The sequence below is a fragment of the Gracilinanus agilis genome, chromosome 2, assembly GCF_016433145.1.
Source record: "Gracilinanus agilis isolate LMUSP501 chromosome 2, AgileGrace, whole genome shotgun sequence".
Taxonomy (NCBI): domain Eukaryota; kingdom Metazoa; phylum Chordata; class Mammalia; order Didelphimorphia; family Didelphidae; genus Gracilinanus; species Gracilinanus agilis.
In genome coordinates, this window is record NC_058131.1 from 507,149,611 (window position 1) to 507,170,618 (window position 21,008).

A 21,008-nucleotide genomic window follows, 5' to 3' on the forward strand; every position below is an offset into this window, starting at 1 on the left:
TTTTAGAGGTAAAAAAATTTCATTTGAAGACAAAGGATACAGACCTTTTCTGAAGAATTTGTTTTATTTAATTTTTTACAGAATCTTGATTAAAATTAAGAAGTTACAATTCCAGTAACAATTTCTACAAAAATGCACATACAATACCAGAATTTATTTTTAAAGCAACTAATATATTCCTGTCTTGCAGAAAACATGCGCTGAGAACATTTGCATCTTGACCAAAATTAGTCTCTACAAGGAGAGGTGGCCTAGTAAAGTCAGTCAGAAAAGGAGCTGCGAACAGGTAGAAAAGGCATTTTTTGGTTAACATTAAAGAAGGAACAGTTCCTTTCATCAAACAAAACCTTCACGACACGTAGTGAATTGCTCTTGTTGACAACCAATTACAAATCTACTAGGTCCAGGTGAATAAGTTACTTTTGGGAGGTTAAGTCAGAAAGAATTGGCATAACTTCTGATTATTTAGACTGTATTCCCAGCCCCTACCACAGAATCCAGAGACATTTGGTACTTTTGTAATAAATGTTTATTGAATGAAAGAGGCAAACTTTTAGGCCACAGTAGTACACACGGAGATATAGTCTTAGCCAACAGGTTAAAACAAACCAAACTGTCAGACTAGTAGAAAGAGCACTGAATTTGGAGTCAGAGGACCTGAGTTCAATTCTCAGCTCTGCTGTTTACTTATGCTGTGACCCTGTAACAAGTCACCTAACTTCCCTGGCCTTACTTCCTTTTAGCAGTAAAATAAGATGCTTAGATTTAGGATAAACTTAAAGGTCTCTTCCAACTCTAAATTCTATGATCCTATTACTTGAAAAATAAAAGTACACAGGCCTTTATTAGGCTGTCCTAGCCATAACCACTAGTCAACCAGGTCCTGAGAATACCTAGGTGAGGCCACCTGAGGAGCCTTGGCAAGTTGGGCCTCCTGCAGAATCCTCACTCTTACAGGGAATGCCAAGTACCATGGCTGTGTGGTAAGCCCTCCTGAGGCTCAGAAAACACAGGAATCTTGGAGCCGAAAGACCTAGCCCTCCACTGTCTCCAACACAAGAACCATTAGAAAAGGCAGGGTTCCATTCTTTCTAGGCCCAATGCCTGACTGCACTCTAAGATACTAGACATCGGTGGGCATGCCAATACCAAGTTCCTACTGAACCTATGTGGCCTCTACGTGAGCATGTGTTTTGCCGACAGGGCCTAATAAGCCCAAAGCAGTTAATGTGTCCTAAAGCACATCCATCATCTATTTCCAGGAAGAATCTGATTCACATAGAGGGAGGCACTGATTCGAGGCTACATACTTCTCAATGAATGCTCTTACTCCACAAAAACTGGGCGGGAGAGGGGAAAGGGAACTTTCTACTAAGTGAAATGGTTTCCTCTGGAACTTCACGTTTCATAAATGTAAGAAACTTGACCAGCTTCCAGAGGAGATGCCATCATAGTTGAAAGGGAACTGGGTGTCGATTTTTCTTTTACATTAAAAAAAAATCATCCATAAGCACAAAATCTTTCCTCTATCCATTTTCATAAGAGTCTGTCCCCTTCCACATGGGGCACATACTGCCCTGGTCACAAAGCTCACTCCTAGTAGGACAGTCTGCCAGAGATAGATTTGCTTCAGCATAGGTTTAGAAAGAACATAATTTGCTGGGACTCTGATAACAGCATTTTTAAAACATGACAATATCAAAGTAGGTCAGTTTTCAATGTAGGCCTATAAGTATCCCTGATAATATCAAAAATCCAAAGCACTTTGTAAACAACCACCAAAATTTAATAGGGTTAATACCCAGCTTAGAGTACTAGGCAGCAGAAAAGGGGCTATTATCCTGGCAACCTTTTCTTAAAACCAAATCAAACTCCCTAAAACCTAAAAAAAAAAAAAAAAAAAAAAAAAAGGATTGACACTGGGAGTGGGGAATGGGAGTCAACAAACCAGTTACACTGAACTGAATCACAATGAGGATCACTAGGAGTGAAATTAGAATATGCATTCTGGTCACTAAAGTAATGGCATGTAGTAACAGCGGAAGGCTGGAAGAGTCCTCTGGGAAAGGAGCATGGTGAAAAGGGGACCAAACAGTTAGAAATGTGCCTCCTTTATTCATCGAACAGCAGCATTCCCATTTGGTCTGAAATGAAAAGCTCATGTGTGCCATTCTAGCTGCAGTAATATTGCATCCCATCTAATCGCCTTCTCTTTCTTGACTGAAATTCTTCAAAGAATTGCTGAATGTCCTCCCTCTTCACAACCTGTTGGAGAACAACAAAATAAGCAGAAAATAAAGGTCATAAAAGAGCAAAGAGGAAAATCACATTGCCAAGATTTATCCTCTTCCCCAGAAGAGAATGACTTTTTAAACCCCCCGCTTCAGACATTAAAATCCCAGCCTTCCCGCACCCTTACCCTGAATCCTCAAGCAGAACTAAGGTGATCAAACTCAAGAAACTCTGATCAGCTGGTAAAACACGCACCAGCATTTTGTGGCCTTGCCAACATCCCAGTCATAATGTCAATGTCTCAGATATGTGGAAAGGAAAGCGTGGAGTTGGCACTTAAAATCAAAGGACCAGAATGCAAGTCCTGGGTTTGCCACATATTAAATCAACCGACCTAAATCTCATTTTCCTGATTTACAGGCAACAAGGTGGCAGCCGGCAAGAAAGCTAGGCTTGAAGTCAGGTCAACTTGAATTCAAATCCTGCCTCACATTTGCTGGCTGTGTGACCTTGGTGGGGCAAGTCACTTAACCTCTTTCAGCCTTAGTTTCCTCATCTATAAAAGTAGCATTGGCACCATTTCACAGGGTTGTTGTGAGGATCCAACCAAGATTACATATGTACAGCTCTTTATAAACCTTAAAAGTTTTATGTCACTGAACTGTTAGCTAGCAGTAGTGGCAGTAAATATGTGTTTTTTAAAAAATAAATTTAAATTTATTTAGAATATTTTTCCATGGTTACATGATTCATGATTTTTCTCTTCCCTCTTCCCTCCCCACTCCCGAAGCTGACAAGCAATTCCACTGGGTTACATATGTATTTAAAAATCTATTTTCATATCATTCATATTTGCAAGAGTGATCTTCTAAAAGCCAAAACCCCAATCATATGTGTAATTAGAATCTGTTATCCTACAAACTACAATTTTCAGCACCCCACTTTCCTCACTTTAAGGGCTGACATAGGGAGGATATAAATTTGGCTTAGCCCTGCCTCTCACTCTTGTCTTCCTGTTGCGGCTTTGGTGGAGCGGGCTTTTAAGCAGGCAAGGAGAACTTAGTCATGTGGTTTTAATTTTGTTAAATAATTAGGTTTTTTTACTTCTATTTCCTTTTTATTCCTTCTACTTCAAGTGATTAATAATAAACTATAAAATATCATTCTTAAGAGTATTGGATATTAATTTAAAAATCCTACACATATCCCCATCGAACCACATGATCATATGTTTTTCTTCTGCATTTCTACTCTCTCATAAAGCTCCTTGGTATTGTCATAAACTTTTAAAAATAAAAAATTTACTTAGTGCTTTGATGTTTGCCGAGTACTTTCCTAACAACAATCCTATGAGGTAATTAATACAAATACTATCCCCATTTTACAGAGGCGAAGAACAGGATCAGAGGTTCAGTGACTTGTCCAGGGTCACACAGCTAGTAAATTTCTGAGGTGAGATCCAAACCCAAAATTCCCACTCTTCCAAAACACCAGGATACCACAGTTACTACAGGAATTAAAAGCCAGAATAACAGAATTATAGTATCGTGAGGTCTCCAAAGAGCAACATCAACAACAGCTGCTCTTACCATCATGCTGGGCTTTGCTCTGGGTCCAGATAGAATAGTGGCATAAATGCCTTCCAAGCTGGTGGCCCAGGTTCACTCCTCCAGGAAGGCACCAGTGTCGAGATATGTTGCCCCTAAAGCCATGTTCAAGTCATGACAACCAGGCGCCTTTGGCCTTGAGCAAACCATGTACCTAGTAGAGATGTAGTCACCAGGGGAAATTTCCCCACAGGGAAATCTCTATTCTTAGAGAAATGTTTAACAGATACCACTAAAGACATACAACTTGGGGTTAGCCACGTTGGGTAAAGGCTGGAATCATGTGCTGAATCTATTCTCATGGGTAGAGATAATGGAGACCATAAGTTATGATCTCCCTCTTACCTGAGCCCAACAATATCATCAATATATTAGGTTGGTTTTAAAAAACTTTGTAAATTACTGATATAATTAAGATAGTATCAATGTAAAAAATTACCAGTATTTAAAACATTAATTGCAAGCAGCTAGATGACTCTAGTTATAGTCCTGGGAAAGGAGGTTCTGGGTTCAAATCTGGCCTCAAACACTTCCTAGCTGTGCAAACTTGGGCAAGGCACTTAACTCCAACTGCCTAGCCCTTACCACTCTTCTGCCTTAGAAATGATACTTAATCTTAGAATCAATATGAAAAGTCTTAAAAAATATTCGCTGGAGAGGTAACCTTTTAGTGATTAATTTTTAGGCCATCAAGATCCAGGGGAAGGAAAAACTCAAAGTGGTTCTCAATCCCATGTGGACCTCCTCCACTTAAAAAAACATGTAGTGATCTCAAAAATGAGGAATTAATATCCTTTCAAACATGACATTGTTTCCTTTGTGTTTTGTATTTATAATTCTATGTTTGAGTGTGTCTTGGTAAACTGATTCCTAGACATTTCAAGACACTCTGTACTTATTTAGAATGAGATTGCTTTTCTGTTATATCCTCCTGGATTTGTTTGTTACAGAGAAATGATAATTTTGTGTGCTTATTCATTGAAGCTGATAATTTTCTCAAATAATTTCTTTGCTAATGTTTTCTAGGTAAACTTATCTTATCATTCGCAAATAAGGGTAATTTTGTCTCCTCTTCAATAATTTCTATGCCTTTAATTTCTTCTACTGGTTTTATTGCTACTACTAGCAATTCTAAAATTATGATAAATAACACTGGGGAGAATAGGCATCCTTTTTCTACCCACTCAGGTTTCCTGAGAAAGCGTCTGATGTTTTCTCCATTGCAAGGATTGCTGCTAGCTCTGTCTCTACAGTTTTTTTAGCCAATGAAATTGACCCTTCAAAGATTATGCTTTTTAAAAAAGAAAAAAGTGTTTTTTACCATAAGTATTTTCTATATCTGTTGATATAATTGTGTGGTTTGGATGTTTGTTTTTAATACAATTATGTTGTTTTCCTAAGGCTGAATAATCTTTAGGTGCCTAATATAAATTCAACTTCATCATAATGAATTCTTTTACAATTTTTTCAGTTTCATTTTTCTGAGAATAGGTTGAGGCCTCAATTTCAGAGCTCTTGAGCAAACTGGAAAGCAATTCAGCAGAAATTAGGTGTAGATCAACATCTTAAACCATATACATACACCATAAGCTCAAAATGGTTATTTATAACCTAAATACGTAAAAATTTATCTTATAAGGGGCACCTAAGTGGCTCAGTGGATAGTGAGAAAGGCCTAGAGATAGGAGGGGATCTTGGGGTCACATCTAGCCTCATACACTTCCTAGCTGGGTGACCTTGGGCAAGACACTTAATTCCAATTGTCCAACCCTTACCTCTCTTCTGTCTTAGAATCTATACTTAGTATTAATGCTAAGACAGAAGATAAGGGTAAAAGTTACACTATAAAAACATCAAAGAACTAGAATATTTTTCAAAAACGATTAGGGAAAATTTCTTTCTTTTTTTTTTTTTTTATCCTGGGACTCCATTCTAGGAGCATAGGGCCACAACCAGTAGGCAATGGGTCGCTCAGGGTCACCCAGCTGGGAAGTGTCTGAGCCCGGATTTGAACCTAGGACCTTTCGTCTCTAGGCCTGGCTCTCAATCCACTGAGCTAGCCCAGCTGCCCCTACTTTAGGTTGCAGTTTCTTTAGCAGATGTAGTTTTTACAGGGTGGGGTTGCTAGCCCCATGCCCAACCCTCCCTCCTTTTTCATCGGGGACCGTCCTTAGCCCAGGAGTGGTAAGGGTGGGCGATAGGGGTCAAGTGACTTGCCCAAGGTCACACAGCTGGAAGTGTCCGAGGCTGGACTTGAACCTAGGACCTCCAGTCTCTAGGCCTGGCTCTCAATCCACTGAGCCACCCAGCTGCCCCCGGGAAAATTTCTTAGCCAAACAATACTTGAAGGCAATCACAGAACATAATATATTTTTTAATTGTTTAAAATTTTATTTATTTACAGAAGAAAATTTCTATCACATAAATTGAAATTTTTTTGCATAAACAAAACCAACTCAATTATGATAAGCAGGGAAGCAGCTGACTGGAAAAAATCTTTACATCAAACATTTCTGATAAGCCATTCCCAATGGAGGAAATGGTCTCAGTGGTCAAAGAACATGAAACTACTCAAAACAAGAACTATAAACTCAATAACCAAATGAAACCCTGTTCTAAATCACTAATGATAATAGAATTGCAGATTAAATCTAGTCAAAGAAGTCAGATCCTATTTTTTTTCTCTCCCTCCCACCATCATTTATCCCTACTGACTTCCTTGTCCTTCCTATATGACCCCCTTCTTCAACTCTCTCCAACCCGTGTCTTACACCAGGGTTCTAATCATTTTCCATCCTCAGTGAAAGTTAGTAGAAAGATGCACAACCTTTTTTTCTTACTAACTTTACCTCCCGGATTATCCAAGCCCTCTTTGCAGAGTTGGTTGCTTATTTCAGTCATTCCCACTTTTATGGGATGACTTTGAGGTGCTGCCACATCCTTTCCTGCCTGCTGTCTATAAACAAACTCCTTTTCCTCCATAACCTTTCTCACAATGCTCTGCCCTTATCTGGCCACCACCTAAAGAGCAGGAGAAAAACACAAAGTTGCTTATCCACCTTTCCTCTCAAGCCCTTCTCGGTCACTACTACCTGGTCCCCTGACCCTCTTCTTCTCTACCTGTTTTGTAACCTCTTCACAACCAAAAGGTGTTCCTTTATATTATCTGACCACTGACACTGGTTTACTAATGAAAGGATGAGATTTTTTTTGTCTGAACTATTTATGCCTTCCACCTATTGTCCTGATTGTTCCTGTTAATGCTGTATAATCCAAGGATTCTTTAGTTCACAAGGGCTCCCTGTGCCTTTTCATACCAAGATAGTGAAAATTTTCTTTTTTGGTAGGACAACTAGGTAGCTCGGTGGATAGAGAGCCAGGCCTGGAGATGGGAGGTCCTGGGTTCAAATCTGGATGCAGAAACTTCCTAGCTATGTGACTCTGGGCAAGTCACTTTAACCCCCATTGCCTGGACCTTAATGTTCTTCTGCCATAGAACCAATACAATTGACCCTAAAATGGAAAGGGCTTTAAAAAAAAAAAAAAAGGAAACATTTCTTTTTTTCCTACTGAGAATCAAATAACAAAAGACATTCTCACCCAGCACATTCATGAGCTTGTTCAGTTCTAGCCTTATGGAAAAAAACCAAACCATTTCATTTCTTAAGTTTTTCAGTATTATCTGAAAGTATTTATCTTTCTCCTGCCAGATCAACTTACACATTAAATATCTGTTTCACCTCTAGGTTCTTTGGAAGGAATGATTTAAATTCTTCCCTCTTATTGAACATTCATTTAATTTGTTGGATGTTTAAATCCTGCCAACCATAGGATGATATTCTGGGGTGTGTAAATAGAATTAGCTCCAGCCTATTAATAGTCAAAAATCTACTCAACCTAGGCGTGCTAATGATGTCACTCTCACCTCCCTTAGTGGGGAGGGGAGGGGAGTTACCCACACGTGACAATAAGTAACAAATCAAGAATAAGGGACTGCCCTTTGGGCAGTCCAAATCAATGTAGAAACTGCCATTTGTCCATTTGAATTAGAGGTGGACCACAGGAAGTGATGAAAGACACTATCTCTTTAAGTAAGTGAGTGAACTTCCTGTGGGGCAGTTGCCGTCTCCAACTGGAAGAAGAAGCATCTCCTGAGACCACAGAACGCTTACGCTCTATATTGTCACGTGGGTAAGTTAGGCTGACTTCCTTGGCCTTGCTGGGCCAATTCTAAACTCTGCCTATCTGGCTGTTGGGCCTTGTGGCTTACAGCTTCATTATTAAGCTTTATAACCTTCTTCTCTCTCAGTCCTCTTCCTTTTTCTCTTTATTCCTACTTTTTACCTACCAGACTGTAAATAAACTCTTCAACCCCATGCTGACTTGGGTCTGATTTAATTACGGAATCAACCTAAATTGTTGATTCCTGGCGGCCACACATTTTAATATATATCTATATATCTATAAATACTTAAATTTTCCTTCTTACAGGGGGGACAAGCAACTTCCCTATAGAAATATCAAATTTCATTTTTTTAACATTTGATTTCTTGTAATCACCAGACAACGTTGTGTTATTTCTATTCATTCTTCTTGGAATTTGATTTTCTTTGCCCCTTGTTACTTACAGATCTGAAAGCTGACCAGATTTCTTGGTGAATTATATTTGAGATTTCTGTCAGTGTTCTATGTATTCTCTTGAGCTATACTTTACAATCTGCTTCCACTATTTCTAAGCAATTTTTCTATGGTTTCTAGAAATATGGTATTCTTTTTCAGTACTGTATTGCTGGTCTTTCCTCTCCTCCAAAATCATCTCCCAAGGATTATACACTTCTTCATAAGCCTTAGGGCTACTCTGATGGCCTAAACTTAACATGGAAGTTGGTTTTTCCCCCAGAACCAAATTCCTGAAAATGCTAGAAATGAGAGTTATAAGGAGGGTAAGTACTTTCCCAGAGCAGAAATACCCAGCATGAGGTCCAAATAGGACCTAGGTAAATGGGGTACTTCCCCTACTCCAGGGAGGATTTTTAAAAATTACAAGTTTCCTAAAACTGAATACAGCCTGCCCCAGGAGTATGCAAGTTCAGGAGACACTGTGGGAATTAGGGGAAAAGGGGGACTCTAATGCCAGAACTATGCTGTGGAGATCTTAGTTTTTCCATTAAGTTCTTTCATTTTTCTTCCTTCTATTGTTGTTTCTTGCATTTTAGAGCTTTCACCTTCTATTATTTGGTGTGGTGAGTGGAGAGGTACCCCTAGGTTACTTCACTTGGCCATCTTTCCAAGACTATCTCTTGTTGCATTTCTTTAAAAAGAAATATTTCTTTTTATTGTGAACTTATTGCTCACCAACAAACACTAATATTTCAAGATTTAAAAAAGAGGATTATAAGAAATTGTTTCCTTTTTAAAAAAGAAATGTCAAGTTTAACAAACTGTGTGTCCTTGTCTGCACTTATTTTTGTTTTCTTCTGTCCACCTAAAAATATTTTATTGATGTTCTTTCTTTCCCTGTGTCTTTACCTATTAATCCACCTCCCCACTGGCTCCAACTAAAAGACCTCCTTTGTAATAAATGTAGAATCAAGCAAAACAAGACCAACTGATTGTACATCTTGTTCTGTCCCTCTACTTCTCTGCCAAGAGGTGGAAGGTAACTAATCATAAATCTCTAAAGTCAAAATTGGCTGTTTGGTCAGAGTTCTAAGTCATTCAAAGCCTTTTTCCTCTATCATTAGTGTAACCATTACATAAATTATTCTACTGATTCTTATTTCACTTTGTGTCAGCACATATAAATATTTCCATATTTCTCTGAATCTATCATATTCATCATTACTTATGGTGCACAAAATCCTATTACATTCTCAGTTAAAAGTCACCTATGAGGGCAGCTGGGTGGCTCAGTGGATTGAGAGACAGGCCCAGAATTAGGAGGTCCTGGGTTCAAATCTGGCCTCAGATGCTTCCTAGCTATATGACCCTGGGCAAGTCACTTAACCCCCATTGCCTAGCCCTTATTGCTCTTCTACCTTAGAACTAATACACAGTATTTATTCTAAGACAGAAGGTAAAAGGCTTAAAAAAAGCGCCATCTATTTTGTTTCCAATTCTTTGCTACGACAAAAAAGTACTGCTGTGAATACTGTTGTGGGTGTGGGTCCTCCCCACTGTCCTTAACCTCCTTGTGGCATGTGCTAAATGCTGTGTCCTTTCATGCTCAAGTTTGTTTACTTTGGCTGTACAGTTCTAAATTGTTTCCCAGAGTGGTTAGAACAAATAATTCAATTTTACAAATAGTGCATTAATTCATGTTTGTCTCTATACAACCACTCCAACAATTACTATTTTCTTCTTTTCTTTCTTCTTTGCCAACCTGATGGGTGTGACAGGGAACCTAATTATTTTCATTTCAATTTCTTTTATTATTAATGATGTGGAGCATCTTTTACATGGTTGTTTATAGCTTGCATATTTCCTCATTTGAGAACTGCCCGTTTATATTCTTTAACCCTTATTTATTGGTGAATAGATCTTGTTTAATATTTGAGTCAATTCTTTATATATCTTGGATGTTGGACTTTTGTCAGATAAATTTGCTGTGAAGATTTTTTTCTCAGTTAATACTTTCTTTCTGATTCTAATTGTATTTATTTTGTTAGTGCAAATGATTTTCAATTTTATATAATCAAAGTATGCTGTTACCAACCAAGAATTGTGCAAAGACACCAAAGAGTGCCTGTGCAAAGACACCAAAGAGTGCTGTTAACAGGTAAGTGAAGGGCAATCCAGTACTCTCCTGGTATACAATGTAAAAAGATTTAGAGAAAGGACTCTATTTATTTTTTGTGTTTAGGGCCTTACCTTCCATCTTGGAATCAATACTATGTGTTAGTTCCAAGGCAGAAGAGCAGTAAGGACTAGGCAATGGGGGTTAGGTGACTTGCTCAGGATCACACAGCTGGGAAGTGTCTGAGGTCAGATTAGAACCTAGGACCTCCTGTCTCTAGGACTGGCTCTCAATCTACTGAGCCACCCAGCTGCCCCCAGGACTCAACTTTAGATGCAACCCCTCCACTTTAGGTAAAGGTATATATCCTTTTACGGGATGGCACCACCATTCAGCATATATTCAAAGAAGGTAAAGGACAGAGAGGGAAGGTCTCATATTTACAATAATATTCATAGCAGTACTTTTTATCATAGCCAAGAACTGGATTTATAGGATGATATAGATAAGGGTTGCACAAGAATCTTCACTTCTGAATGGAGTGCCCAAATAATACATGTCCTCAAAATAATATTAAATTTTAGCTTTCCTCATAACCTAGAGATCAAGGATTATATTTTCCTTCTGCACTACATAAGCACTAAGAAAGTAGAAGGCTCTTTAACTTTGTATCCTTTTTATAGTTTATGTTGGATAACAGAATTCATTATTCTAAGCCCACCCTTCCTTCAGAATTTCCCCTTTTCTGCGGCAGGCAGGCAAACTCAGAATCATCTGACTCCTTGATTTTTCTTGCACATACTCTGCATCCCTCAATGAGCCAAGAAACATCAATTCCACCTCTACTATGCTTCTCTGATCCATCTCCATCTCCCTGCTCACACAGCCACTGCTCTGGTTCTGGAATTCATTAACTCATTTGGATTAATGCAATAGCCTACTAATTGGGCTCCCTGTTCCTGTCTTCCAACACAACTGCCAGTGATATTCCTAAAGCACAGATATGACCATATCACTTCCCTGCTCAATAAGTGTCAGTATTGGGGGCAGCTGGGTGGTTCAATGGATTGAGAGTCAAGCCCATAGACAGGAAATCCTAGGTTCAAATCTGGTCTCTGATACTTCTTAGCTATGTGACCCTGAGCAAGTCACTTAACCCCCATTGCCAAGCCCTTACCAATCTTCTGCTTTAGAACCAATACATAGTAAGGCAGAAGGTAAGGGTTTAAAAAAAAAAATCAGTATTTCTAGGGTTTAAAAAAAATCCCATATGGCAAATTTAAAATCCCATCCCAAACTACATTTAGTCTTTTGTTAATAAGCCAAAAAAAGAGGGGAGAAGCAAACAGAGAGTAAAAATAAGAAAGAAGAGAGAAAGAAGAATGTAAGAGATTAGCAGCCATGGCACCAAACCTCAGATACGTTTACAATCAGAAAAATGGGGTTCCAAAAGATAAAACTATGAAGTTGGTATTCTTCTCTAATAGTACACTGATAAAGTAAGCCACAAGAGGTACTATAGAATACAGGTTACAGGTACTGTAACCTGTCAAGCAGTATTCAGCAGAACTGAGCTATGATTGTGTCTTAGAATTCACCAGCTGTTATATGGCTTTGCAGAGAGAGTAGCATACATATATAAAAGAAGCAGAATAGAATTAAGAGTTGTACAGAATTCATCATACAATAATAGGCAAGCTTCCTTTAGTGACATAAAGGGCAGCTGCCAAAGAAAAAGGCATTAAGCTTAAAAGAGAAGCCAGCATGTGATACGAAAAGGACAAATAGAGTAAAATGTTGAAGAATCAGTACATTAGTTCAATTCTCTTTTATGACATGAAGGCTCAGCAAAGTCAGCTGTGCAAATTATTATTTCCTCTAAAATTGTTTAACAGTGCTATATTTTGTATCTTCCTAAATTAGAGTGCTCACGGTTTGTAATTTTAAAAATCTTAGGCCTCTATCTTTGGCCTCCAACTGGTAAATGAAAAATCATGTGATCTTCATGAGCAAATGCAATTGATAATAATATCACCTAAATGAAAATATACAACAATCCTATAAGACAGATAATATAAACATTATTATGCCATTTTATAGATGAGAAAACTCAGAGGGACATAAATCATCCATGGGAAGACCAGGACTTCAACCCAGATTTTCTGATTAAATCTTTCTACTATGCTAAAATACTTCCTCCCTATTAAGTCCTGCATGTCTCCTGAAGAATATCTTTTTCAATTGAAATTGAGACAATGCAAAAAAGGCTACATATGCTTATTAAAAAAAACTCTACAGTATAAGATTGTCCATAAGAAACAGTGTGACATTTCTGAGTCTCTCTTAGCAAAGCTTGCCAACTTCTAACCAGGGGCAGTTGGGTAGCTCAATGGATTGAGAGTCAGGCCTAGAGACAGGAGGTCCTAGGTTCAAATCTGGCCTCAGACACTTCCCAGCTGTGTGACCCTGGGCAAGTCACTTGACCCCCATTGCCCACTCTTACCACTCTTCCACCAAGGAGTCAATACACAGAAGTTAAGGGCTTAAAAAAAATAAAAAATAAATAAAAAAAAAAACCTTCTAACAGGCAGGTACTCCAGGTGTAATGACTGAAATTCTCCAGAGGCAGGATTTCTTATCTTAAAAATAATTTATTAATTGAATGCTCAATACATTCTAAACTGGTCAGCCGATTCCCTCCACAATTCAAACAGGTGTCCAAGAGAGTGAAATCCACCCAAGTAGCTCTTTATATACCCCCTTGTGAGGTAAATATGAGCTTATCACTCAGTTTCCCCTGGACATCCCAAAACTCTATGATTGATAAATAGTAAGAGTGAGGAGGTAAACTGAGAGACCTCAACTCCTTCCTCATTATTTCATCACAGGAAAAGGTGGATCTCTGTTCACAGAAAGAGAACATCAACCTGCCCTTTCCTCCCAGCATCAACTGGGCCACAGAGCTTGTTAACTTCCTTTATCTTTTAAAGGGGGGGGGGAGGATTTGGGGGGTTGGGAATCTCAGGGCAGCTAGGTATCTCAGTGGATTGAGAGGCAGGACCAGAGACAGGAGATTCTGGGTTCAAATCTAGCCTGAGGCACTTCTTAGCTATGGACCTTGTGTAAGACACATTGGAACCAATACACAGTATTGATCTAAGATAAGGATTTGAAAAAAAAAATTTTTAATGCAGGGGTGCTTATTAATAATTTCTAAAGCTTTTAATCTATTTCAAAAAAGCTTTCTGGCACCTAAAAGGTCAACACCCCACCCCACGACAACTCTATCCTCTAGAATAACTCTTACTCCCCAAGATCTCTGGGAAAAGGGATGCATTTCTTTTCTTTATTTATCTTTGGTCATAAAGACCCCACTTCAAGAAATTGAACCATGGTAGAAGACATGTCTGAATTCATGAGTTGCAAGTAGATTCACTCTTACCTAAGGTATGACATGTGACCAGCCTGTTGGTTGAGAGTGAAGCTTGCTACATGATACTTGGAATCTTAATGTTTAGCACAGTGTCTAGCACGTAGTAAGTATTAATGAACATTTGTTAATCTGAACCTGAAAGATATGCAAAGGAAGCTCAGCCCACTCTCACCCTTTTGCCTTTTCTAAGAAAACTCTAGGGAGTTCTTAATCTAAGGTCTGTGAACTTAAAAAATTTTTTTTGATAACTATATTTCAATATAATTGATATACTTTGTAATCCTATGTATTTTATTATGTCGATTTAAAAGCAATATTCTGATATAGGGTCCAGAGGTTTTTTGCCAGGTCCCCAAGGAGTCCATAACAAAAAAATAAAAGATTTAAGAACTCCTAAGGAAAATTTCTGATACATGATCCCTCAAGATTCCTGCTGTTTTAAGGAAGGTATTTTGAAAACTTTACACAAGTACCCAGCTTTATGCAAAATTAAATTCTAACTCTTAATAATTTTTCTACAAATAATAATAATTGATGACCAAATGACACTTGTTACCTTAATTTCTAAAAATGTGTAACATAGGAGGCAGCTGGGAGGCTCAGTGGATTGAGAGCCAGGCCTAGGGACGGGAGGTGCTATGTTCAAATTTGACCTCAGACACTTCCCAGCTGTGTGACCCTGGGCAAGTCACTTGACCCCCATTGCCTACCCTTACCACTCTTCTGCCTTGGAGCCAATACACAGCATTGATCCAAGACAGAAGGTCAGGGTTTAAAAAAATACATAACATAATCTAAACCAAACAAATTTAAATCAAGATTTTAAAATTTTTCCACAAATTTTATTGCTAAAACCAACATTTTTAACACCATGCCTGACACATAAGAGGTGCTTAATAAATGTTTATTGATTACTGAGCTTGTTATTAGTTTCAGTGTTATTATTAGGAACATACAGTCTCAGAATTCTTACCCTAGCATTTTATCTCAAGAAATAAAAGGAATAATCAGAATAGGGAAGATGGACAGAAGATGGACATAATACAAGCTGTCAAAGGTTATCAGGGAGCCCCATTCTGTCACAGGAATGCCAAAGTATCAGGTCTCATGGTATACTGAGGAATTCAAACATAATGAAATTGTTAATGGGATAACGGAGGAATGTGCTCCCCATACCTTAGTTATGGGTACAAGCCAAAATGTGTTAATATTATGAAGATAAACAACAAAAGCAGAATGTCTCAGACTTTTATCTGAGTAGTATTTTTGAAAAGGGTGAAGAAATGATACACGAAAGCATCATATGACTATGAAGAGGGAATGATGTATCCAGTAAAGAAATTCTGTATTTCTAGGAAAAGGAGAATATTAGCTATTTTGAAAGATTTCAGCCTATTCGAAAAAGCTGTCAGATAAAAGCTTAGGGATGCCTAGAAAAATCTAGGTTTTTCCTATGTCATCAGAGTCAGGAAAGGCAAAATTTTCCAATAGGACTAAGAGTACCAGTTTCATTCTTTAAATATATACTAAGACAAATGGGATAAGACTCTCTTATGAAGAAGAAAATTCTTTTATATCCTAGTTTTTAGTAAAATATTTCCTTTCTAGCTGATTGACCTCAATATTTATCAACCCAGACACATCAGACTTCAACTTACAATGAAAGGTACACCTGATTATGCAAATTGTCAATGAAAGTAAGCCATTTCTAAGTTTTAGAAAGCTGAAACATATCTTACCGTTCCTTCATCAGCAAATCTTCTGAGATAGTCTTTAAGTTCAGTCTTTAAATCATTATATTCTAGATGAGAAACACACACAGGTTAACTTCAGTGAAAATGCATCTGTTATAAAATAAAACCTTTCTTTTTACTGTTTGAATAGGCTTGCCCTAGCATTTCAAATCTAGAATTATTTCTCTTAGATGAAATCTAGAAGTTCATTCTGAATATCATCTTAGGGGTCAGCTGGGTGGCTCAGTGGGTTGAGAGCCAGGCCCAGAGACAGAGAGGACCTGGGTTCAAATCTGACCTCAGATACTTCCTAGCTGTGTGACCTTGGGCAAGTCAATTAATCCCCATTGCCTAGCCCTTACCACTCTTTTGCCTTAGAACCAATACACACTATTGATGGAAGGTAAGGACAGAAAAAAAAAAAAAGAAGCAGGAGCAAGCTCTCTTCAAGAATATGAAGGCTGGAGTTTTGGTAGAAGACAAGTTGTTCTAGAAATTATGAAGGAAAACTAGCATCCTGGTAGAATTTTGTTGAAGTTATTTTGGATAAAGGAGGACTGGAAAGGAATAAAGTTAAAGAGATAGGAAAAATTCCATTTCCAGCTAGAAATTCTAATTCTAATTTTAAAAAAATCTTAACAAAAGGGATTGGTTTTTTGCCAGAAACTGAAAAATAATCATAAGTTGGAGATGTCACATGAGTAGGGTTTGTCAAAAATTATTTTAGGAAATTATAAAAGAAATGGAAGAAATGATTTTGTATTACATTTTCTATTACTTCTACATGCACACTCATTCAAAATAGCCCATTGTGCTATTCTTCAAGCATGTATTCTGGAATACAGTTTTGTTATAACAATTAAAGTATCCCCAAACAGTGTGACATTAGCAAAATTAAGCAACAGCAGTAACAGATGGTGCCATAATCACATACCTTCAATAAAACTTGTCTTTTGGGGGCAGCTGGGTAACTCAGTGGATTGAGAGCCAGGTCTAGAGACTGGCGGTTCTAGGTTCAAATCTGGTCTCAGACACTTCCCAGCTATGTGACCCTGGGCAAGTCACTTGACCCCCACTGCCTAGCCCTTACCACTCTTCTGCCTAGGAGCCAATACACAGTACTGACTCCAAGACTGAAGGTAAGGGTTTAAAAAAAAAAACAAAAAAACAAAAAACTTGTCTTTTTCTATCATTCTTTTTGCAGACAATATGATGGTATACTCAGAGAATATTAGAAAATCAACTAAAAAAACTAGCTGAAATAATTAACTTCAGCAAAGTTGCAGAATATATAATAAACTCATAAGAAGTATCAGCATTTCTACATATTTACAACAAAGTTCAGCAGGAAGTAATAGAAAGAGGAATTCCATTTAAAATAACTACACATAATATTTGGGAATTTATCTGCCAAGACAAATGCATGAACTATATGAACACAATTACTAAACACTTTTCACACAAATAAAGTCAGATCTAAACACCTGGAGAAGTATAACTTGCTCATGGGTAGGCCAAGTAAATGTAATAAAATTCTACCTATTAATTTACTTATTCAGTGCCATACTGAACTCCCCAAATATTATTTTATAGAGTAGGAAAAGCAGTAACAATTCATGTGGAAGACAAAAAGGTCAAGAATGTTGCTGCTCTTTTTGTGGTGGTAAAAAATTGGAAATTAAGGGGAAATTCATCAGTTGGGGAATGGCTCAACAAGCTGTGGTACATGACAATGATGGGATACTATTGTGCCATAAGAAATGACAAACAAGATGCTTTCAAAAAAACTTAGACTTACAATGTGAACAGAACCAGGAGAATACTGTACACAGTAAGAGCTACTGTACAATGATCAAATGTGAATGACTTAACTATTCTAAGTAATATAATGATCTACGATAATTTCCAAGGGATTTATGATGAAAAATGCTATGTATTTCTGAAAGGACTGATGAAGTCTGAATGTAGATTGAAACGTATTTTTTTAACTTTATTTTTTCATTGATTCTTTTTGTGCAAAAAAGATTGCAAGCAGGCTAATAGGGAAATAGGTTTTGCATGAACATTTGCACACTCATGTGCAATTTGTATAAAATTGCTTACCTTCTCAAGGAAGGAGGAGGGAAAAGAGGATTTAGTACTCAAAAATTTTTTTAAATGAATGTTTAAAAAATATTTTTACATTCAATTAAGAAAATAATTGAAAAAAACTTGTCTTTTTGATGACATCTACCATATTGGCTTCTGTACAAGTCAGTTTATATAATGAAATGTGCCTTATAAAATATCTCCAAATTCCAACCTTGAAATAATACTTACCACAGATAAGTTCCACTTGCTGAACTCTATTCATGCTGTTAAGTGTATCCATCAAGGGGTCTCTCCTATCTGTTCCCTGGTCACTTTTGCCTTTGTTCTCATAAGCCAGGACTGTATCATATTCATCTGTCAGAAAGAGGACTTCTAGATCTGCATACATTTTCTTTAAAAATAAAATTATCTCATTAGAATTTACTATTCTCAAAGTTTAATCTCATAAAAAATTTAAAAATCAACATTTGATGAGGAAGAGTTCAACACAACGAGAAGTTGAAGATTTTTGTTGTTTAGTCACGTCCAATTCTTCATGACCCCATGGACCATAGCTATCCATGGGACTTTCTCAGCAAGAATAATGAGTAGTTTGCCATCTTCTTCTCCAGTGGATCTTTTTGTCATACATAAAGGTCAAGTGATTTGCCCAAAATCACACAGCGAGGAAGCATCAAGCTGGATTTGCACCTAGGTCTTCCTGACTCCAGGTGCAGGGCCCTAACCAAACCCTTTCTTAAAATGATTAGTATATAGCTAAAACCTTCAGCAAGTATCATCTTGCGATGGGATTAAATTAGAAGTCTTCCCAATAAGATCAGGGGTGAAGCAAGGATGCCCATTATCACCATTATTAATATTGTATTAGAAATGTCAGCTTTAAGTGATAAGGAAAGAAAAAGAAATTGAAGGAAACAAAGTAGGCAATGAGGAAAAACTAAACTATCACTCTTTGCAGATGGTATACTTAGAGAATTCTAGAGAATCAACTAAAAAACTAGTTGAAATAATTAATAACTTTAGTAGAGTTGCAGGAAACAAAATAAATCCACATTATCATTTCTATAACCAACAAAGTCCAGAAGCAAGAGTTAGAAAAATTCCATTTAAAATCACTCTAAACAATATAAAGCTCTTGGGAATCTACTTGCCAAGGCAAACGCAGTAATTATATGAACACAACTACAAAACACTTTTCACACAAATAAAGTCCAATCTAAACAACTGGAAAAATATTATTTGCTCATGGGGAGGCCAAGCTAATATAATAAAAATGACAATTCTACCTAAATTAATTAATTTATTCAGTGCCATACCCATCAAACTGCCAAACAATTATTTTGTAAAATTAGGAAAAAAATAACAAAATTCATCTGGAAGAACAAAAGGTCAAGAATTATCAAGGGAACTAATGAAAAAAATGTGAAGGAAGGAGGCCTAGCAGAACCAGATCTCAAACTGTACTATAAAGCAACAATCATCAAAACAATCTGGTACTGGTTAAGGAATAGAATGATAGATCAATGGAATAGATTAGATGCACAATATACAAGGGTATATTACCACAGCAGCCTACTGTTTGATAAACCCAAAGATCCTAGCATTTGGAATAAGAACTCACTCTATCAAAAACTGCTGGAAAAATTGGAAAACGTTATGGCAGAAGCTAGGTATAGACCAATATTTCATACTCTATACCAGTGATACCCAAGGTGGGTGCCACCCCCCCTGGTGGGTGCTACAGCAATCCAGAGGAGCTGTGATGGTCACAGGTGTATTTGGGGGTGGTGAATAACTGTAAGGGGGCAGTGATAGTATGTGACAGGGGGCACTAAGTAATATTTTTTCTGGAAAGGGGTCGATAGGTCAAAAAAGTTTGGAAACCACTGCTCTATACCAAGATAAGGTCAAAATGATTATATTATTTAGATATAAAGAGTGATACCATAACTAAATTAGGGGAACACAGAATAGTTTAACTGGCAGATCTGTGGAGAAGGGAAGAATTTATAACTAAACCAGAGAAAGAGTATTATAAGATGTAAAATGAATAATTTTGATTATATTACATTTAAAAGCTTATGTACAAACAAAGCTAATCTAACCAAGATTAGAAGGGAAACAACTGTGAAAATTTTTTTTATAACAAATGTCTCTGATAAAGGTCTAATTTCTCAAATTTATAAAGAACTAGGTTAAATTTGTAAGAATATAAGCCATTATCCAACTGAAAAATGGTCAAAGGATATGAACAAGCTATTTTTCAGATGAAGAAATCAAAGTTATTAATATGAAAAAAATGTTCTAAATCACTCTTGATTAGAGAAATGCAAATTAAAGCAATGCTGAGGTACCACTTCACACCTATCAGATTGGCCAAGATGGCAGTATAGGAAAATGGTAAATACAGGAGAGTATGCAGCAAAATTGGGATACTAATGCATTATTGGTGAAGTGAACTGATCCAACCATTCTGAAGGGCAATTTTATACCTAAAAGGTATAACACTGCATACCCTTTGATCCAGTAATGCCACTACTGGGTATGTATCCCAAAGAGATAATAAAAAATGGGGGAAAGGACCTACTTATATAAAAATATAGCAACTCTTTTTGTGGTGGCAAAGAATTGAAAATTGAAAGGATGTCCATCAACGGAAGAATGGCTGAACAATTACTACTGTGCTTTTAAAAATGATTTCAGAAAAAGCTGAAAAGATCTGCAGAAACTGAAGCAGAGTGAAATAAGCAGAACTGGGAGAACACTGTACACAATAACAACAATACCAGACAATGTGAAAGTTATCTGTGAAAACTTGACTACTCTCAGCAATGCAATGATCTGGGACAATCCTGAAAGACTTATGATAAGGAATGGTATCCACCTCCAGAGAAAAAACTGTTGGAGTCATCTTTCACATCAGTGTATTTTTGGTTTTATTTTGGGATTTCAGTTATACATGACTTTGCTCTTACAACCATGACCAATATAGAAGTGTGTTTTGCAAAACAATAAAAAGAAAGAAATCTAAACCCCTATGAAGAAGAAATGTTTTGTTTTCTTACCTTATAGGTCACTTGAAACCACAGAAGCTATTTGAAACTCAAAGAGTTTTTTTTAGTATAACCAAAGGGTTATCTAAACCAATGACTCTTACTAACTACCTCAGAATTAGT

The 21,008-nt window shown here is 37.1% G+C and overlaps 1 protein-coding gene across 1 annotated transcript in view; it reads right to left on the reverse strand.

Annotated features, from left to right (window-relative positions):
• Positions 1 to 511: 511 nt before the first annotated feature.
• The window catches only part of UBR7 (ubiquitin protein ligase E3 component n-recognin 7), a 36,841-nt gene continuing 16,344 nt past the window's right edge, over positions 512 to 21,008 (reverse strand). The window contains exons 9-11 of the mRNA XM_044665035.1: positions 18,061 to 18,223; positions 15,748 to 15,809; positions 512 to 2,265 (exon numbers count right to left, since the gene is read on the reverse strand). Coding sequence (XP_044520970.1) covers positions 2,173 to 2,265; positions 15,748 to 15,809; positions 18,061 to 18,223 — 318 coding nt within the window. The 3' untranslated portion in view covers positions 512 to 2,172. The remainder of the gene's footprint in view (positions 2,266 to 15,747; positions 15,810 to 18,060; positions 18,224 to 21,008) is intronic.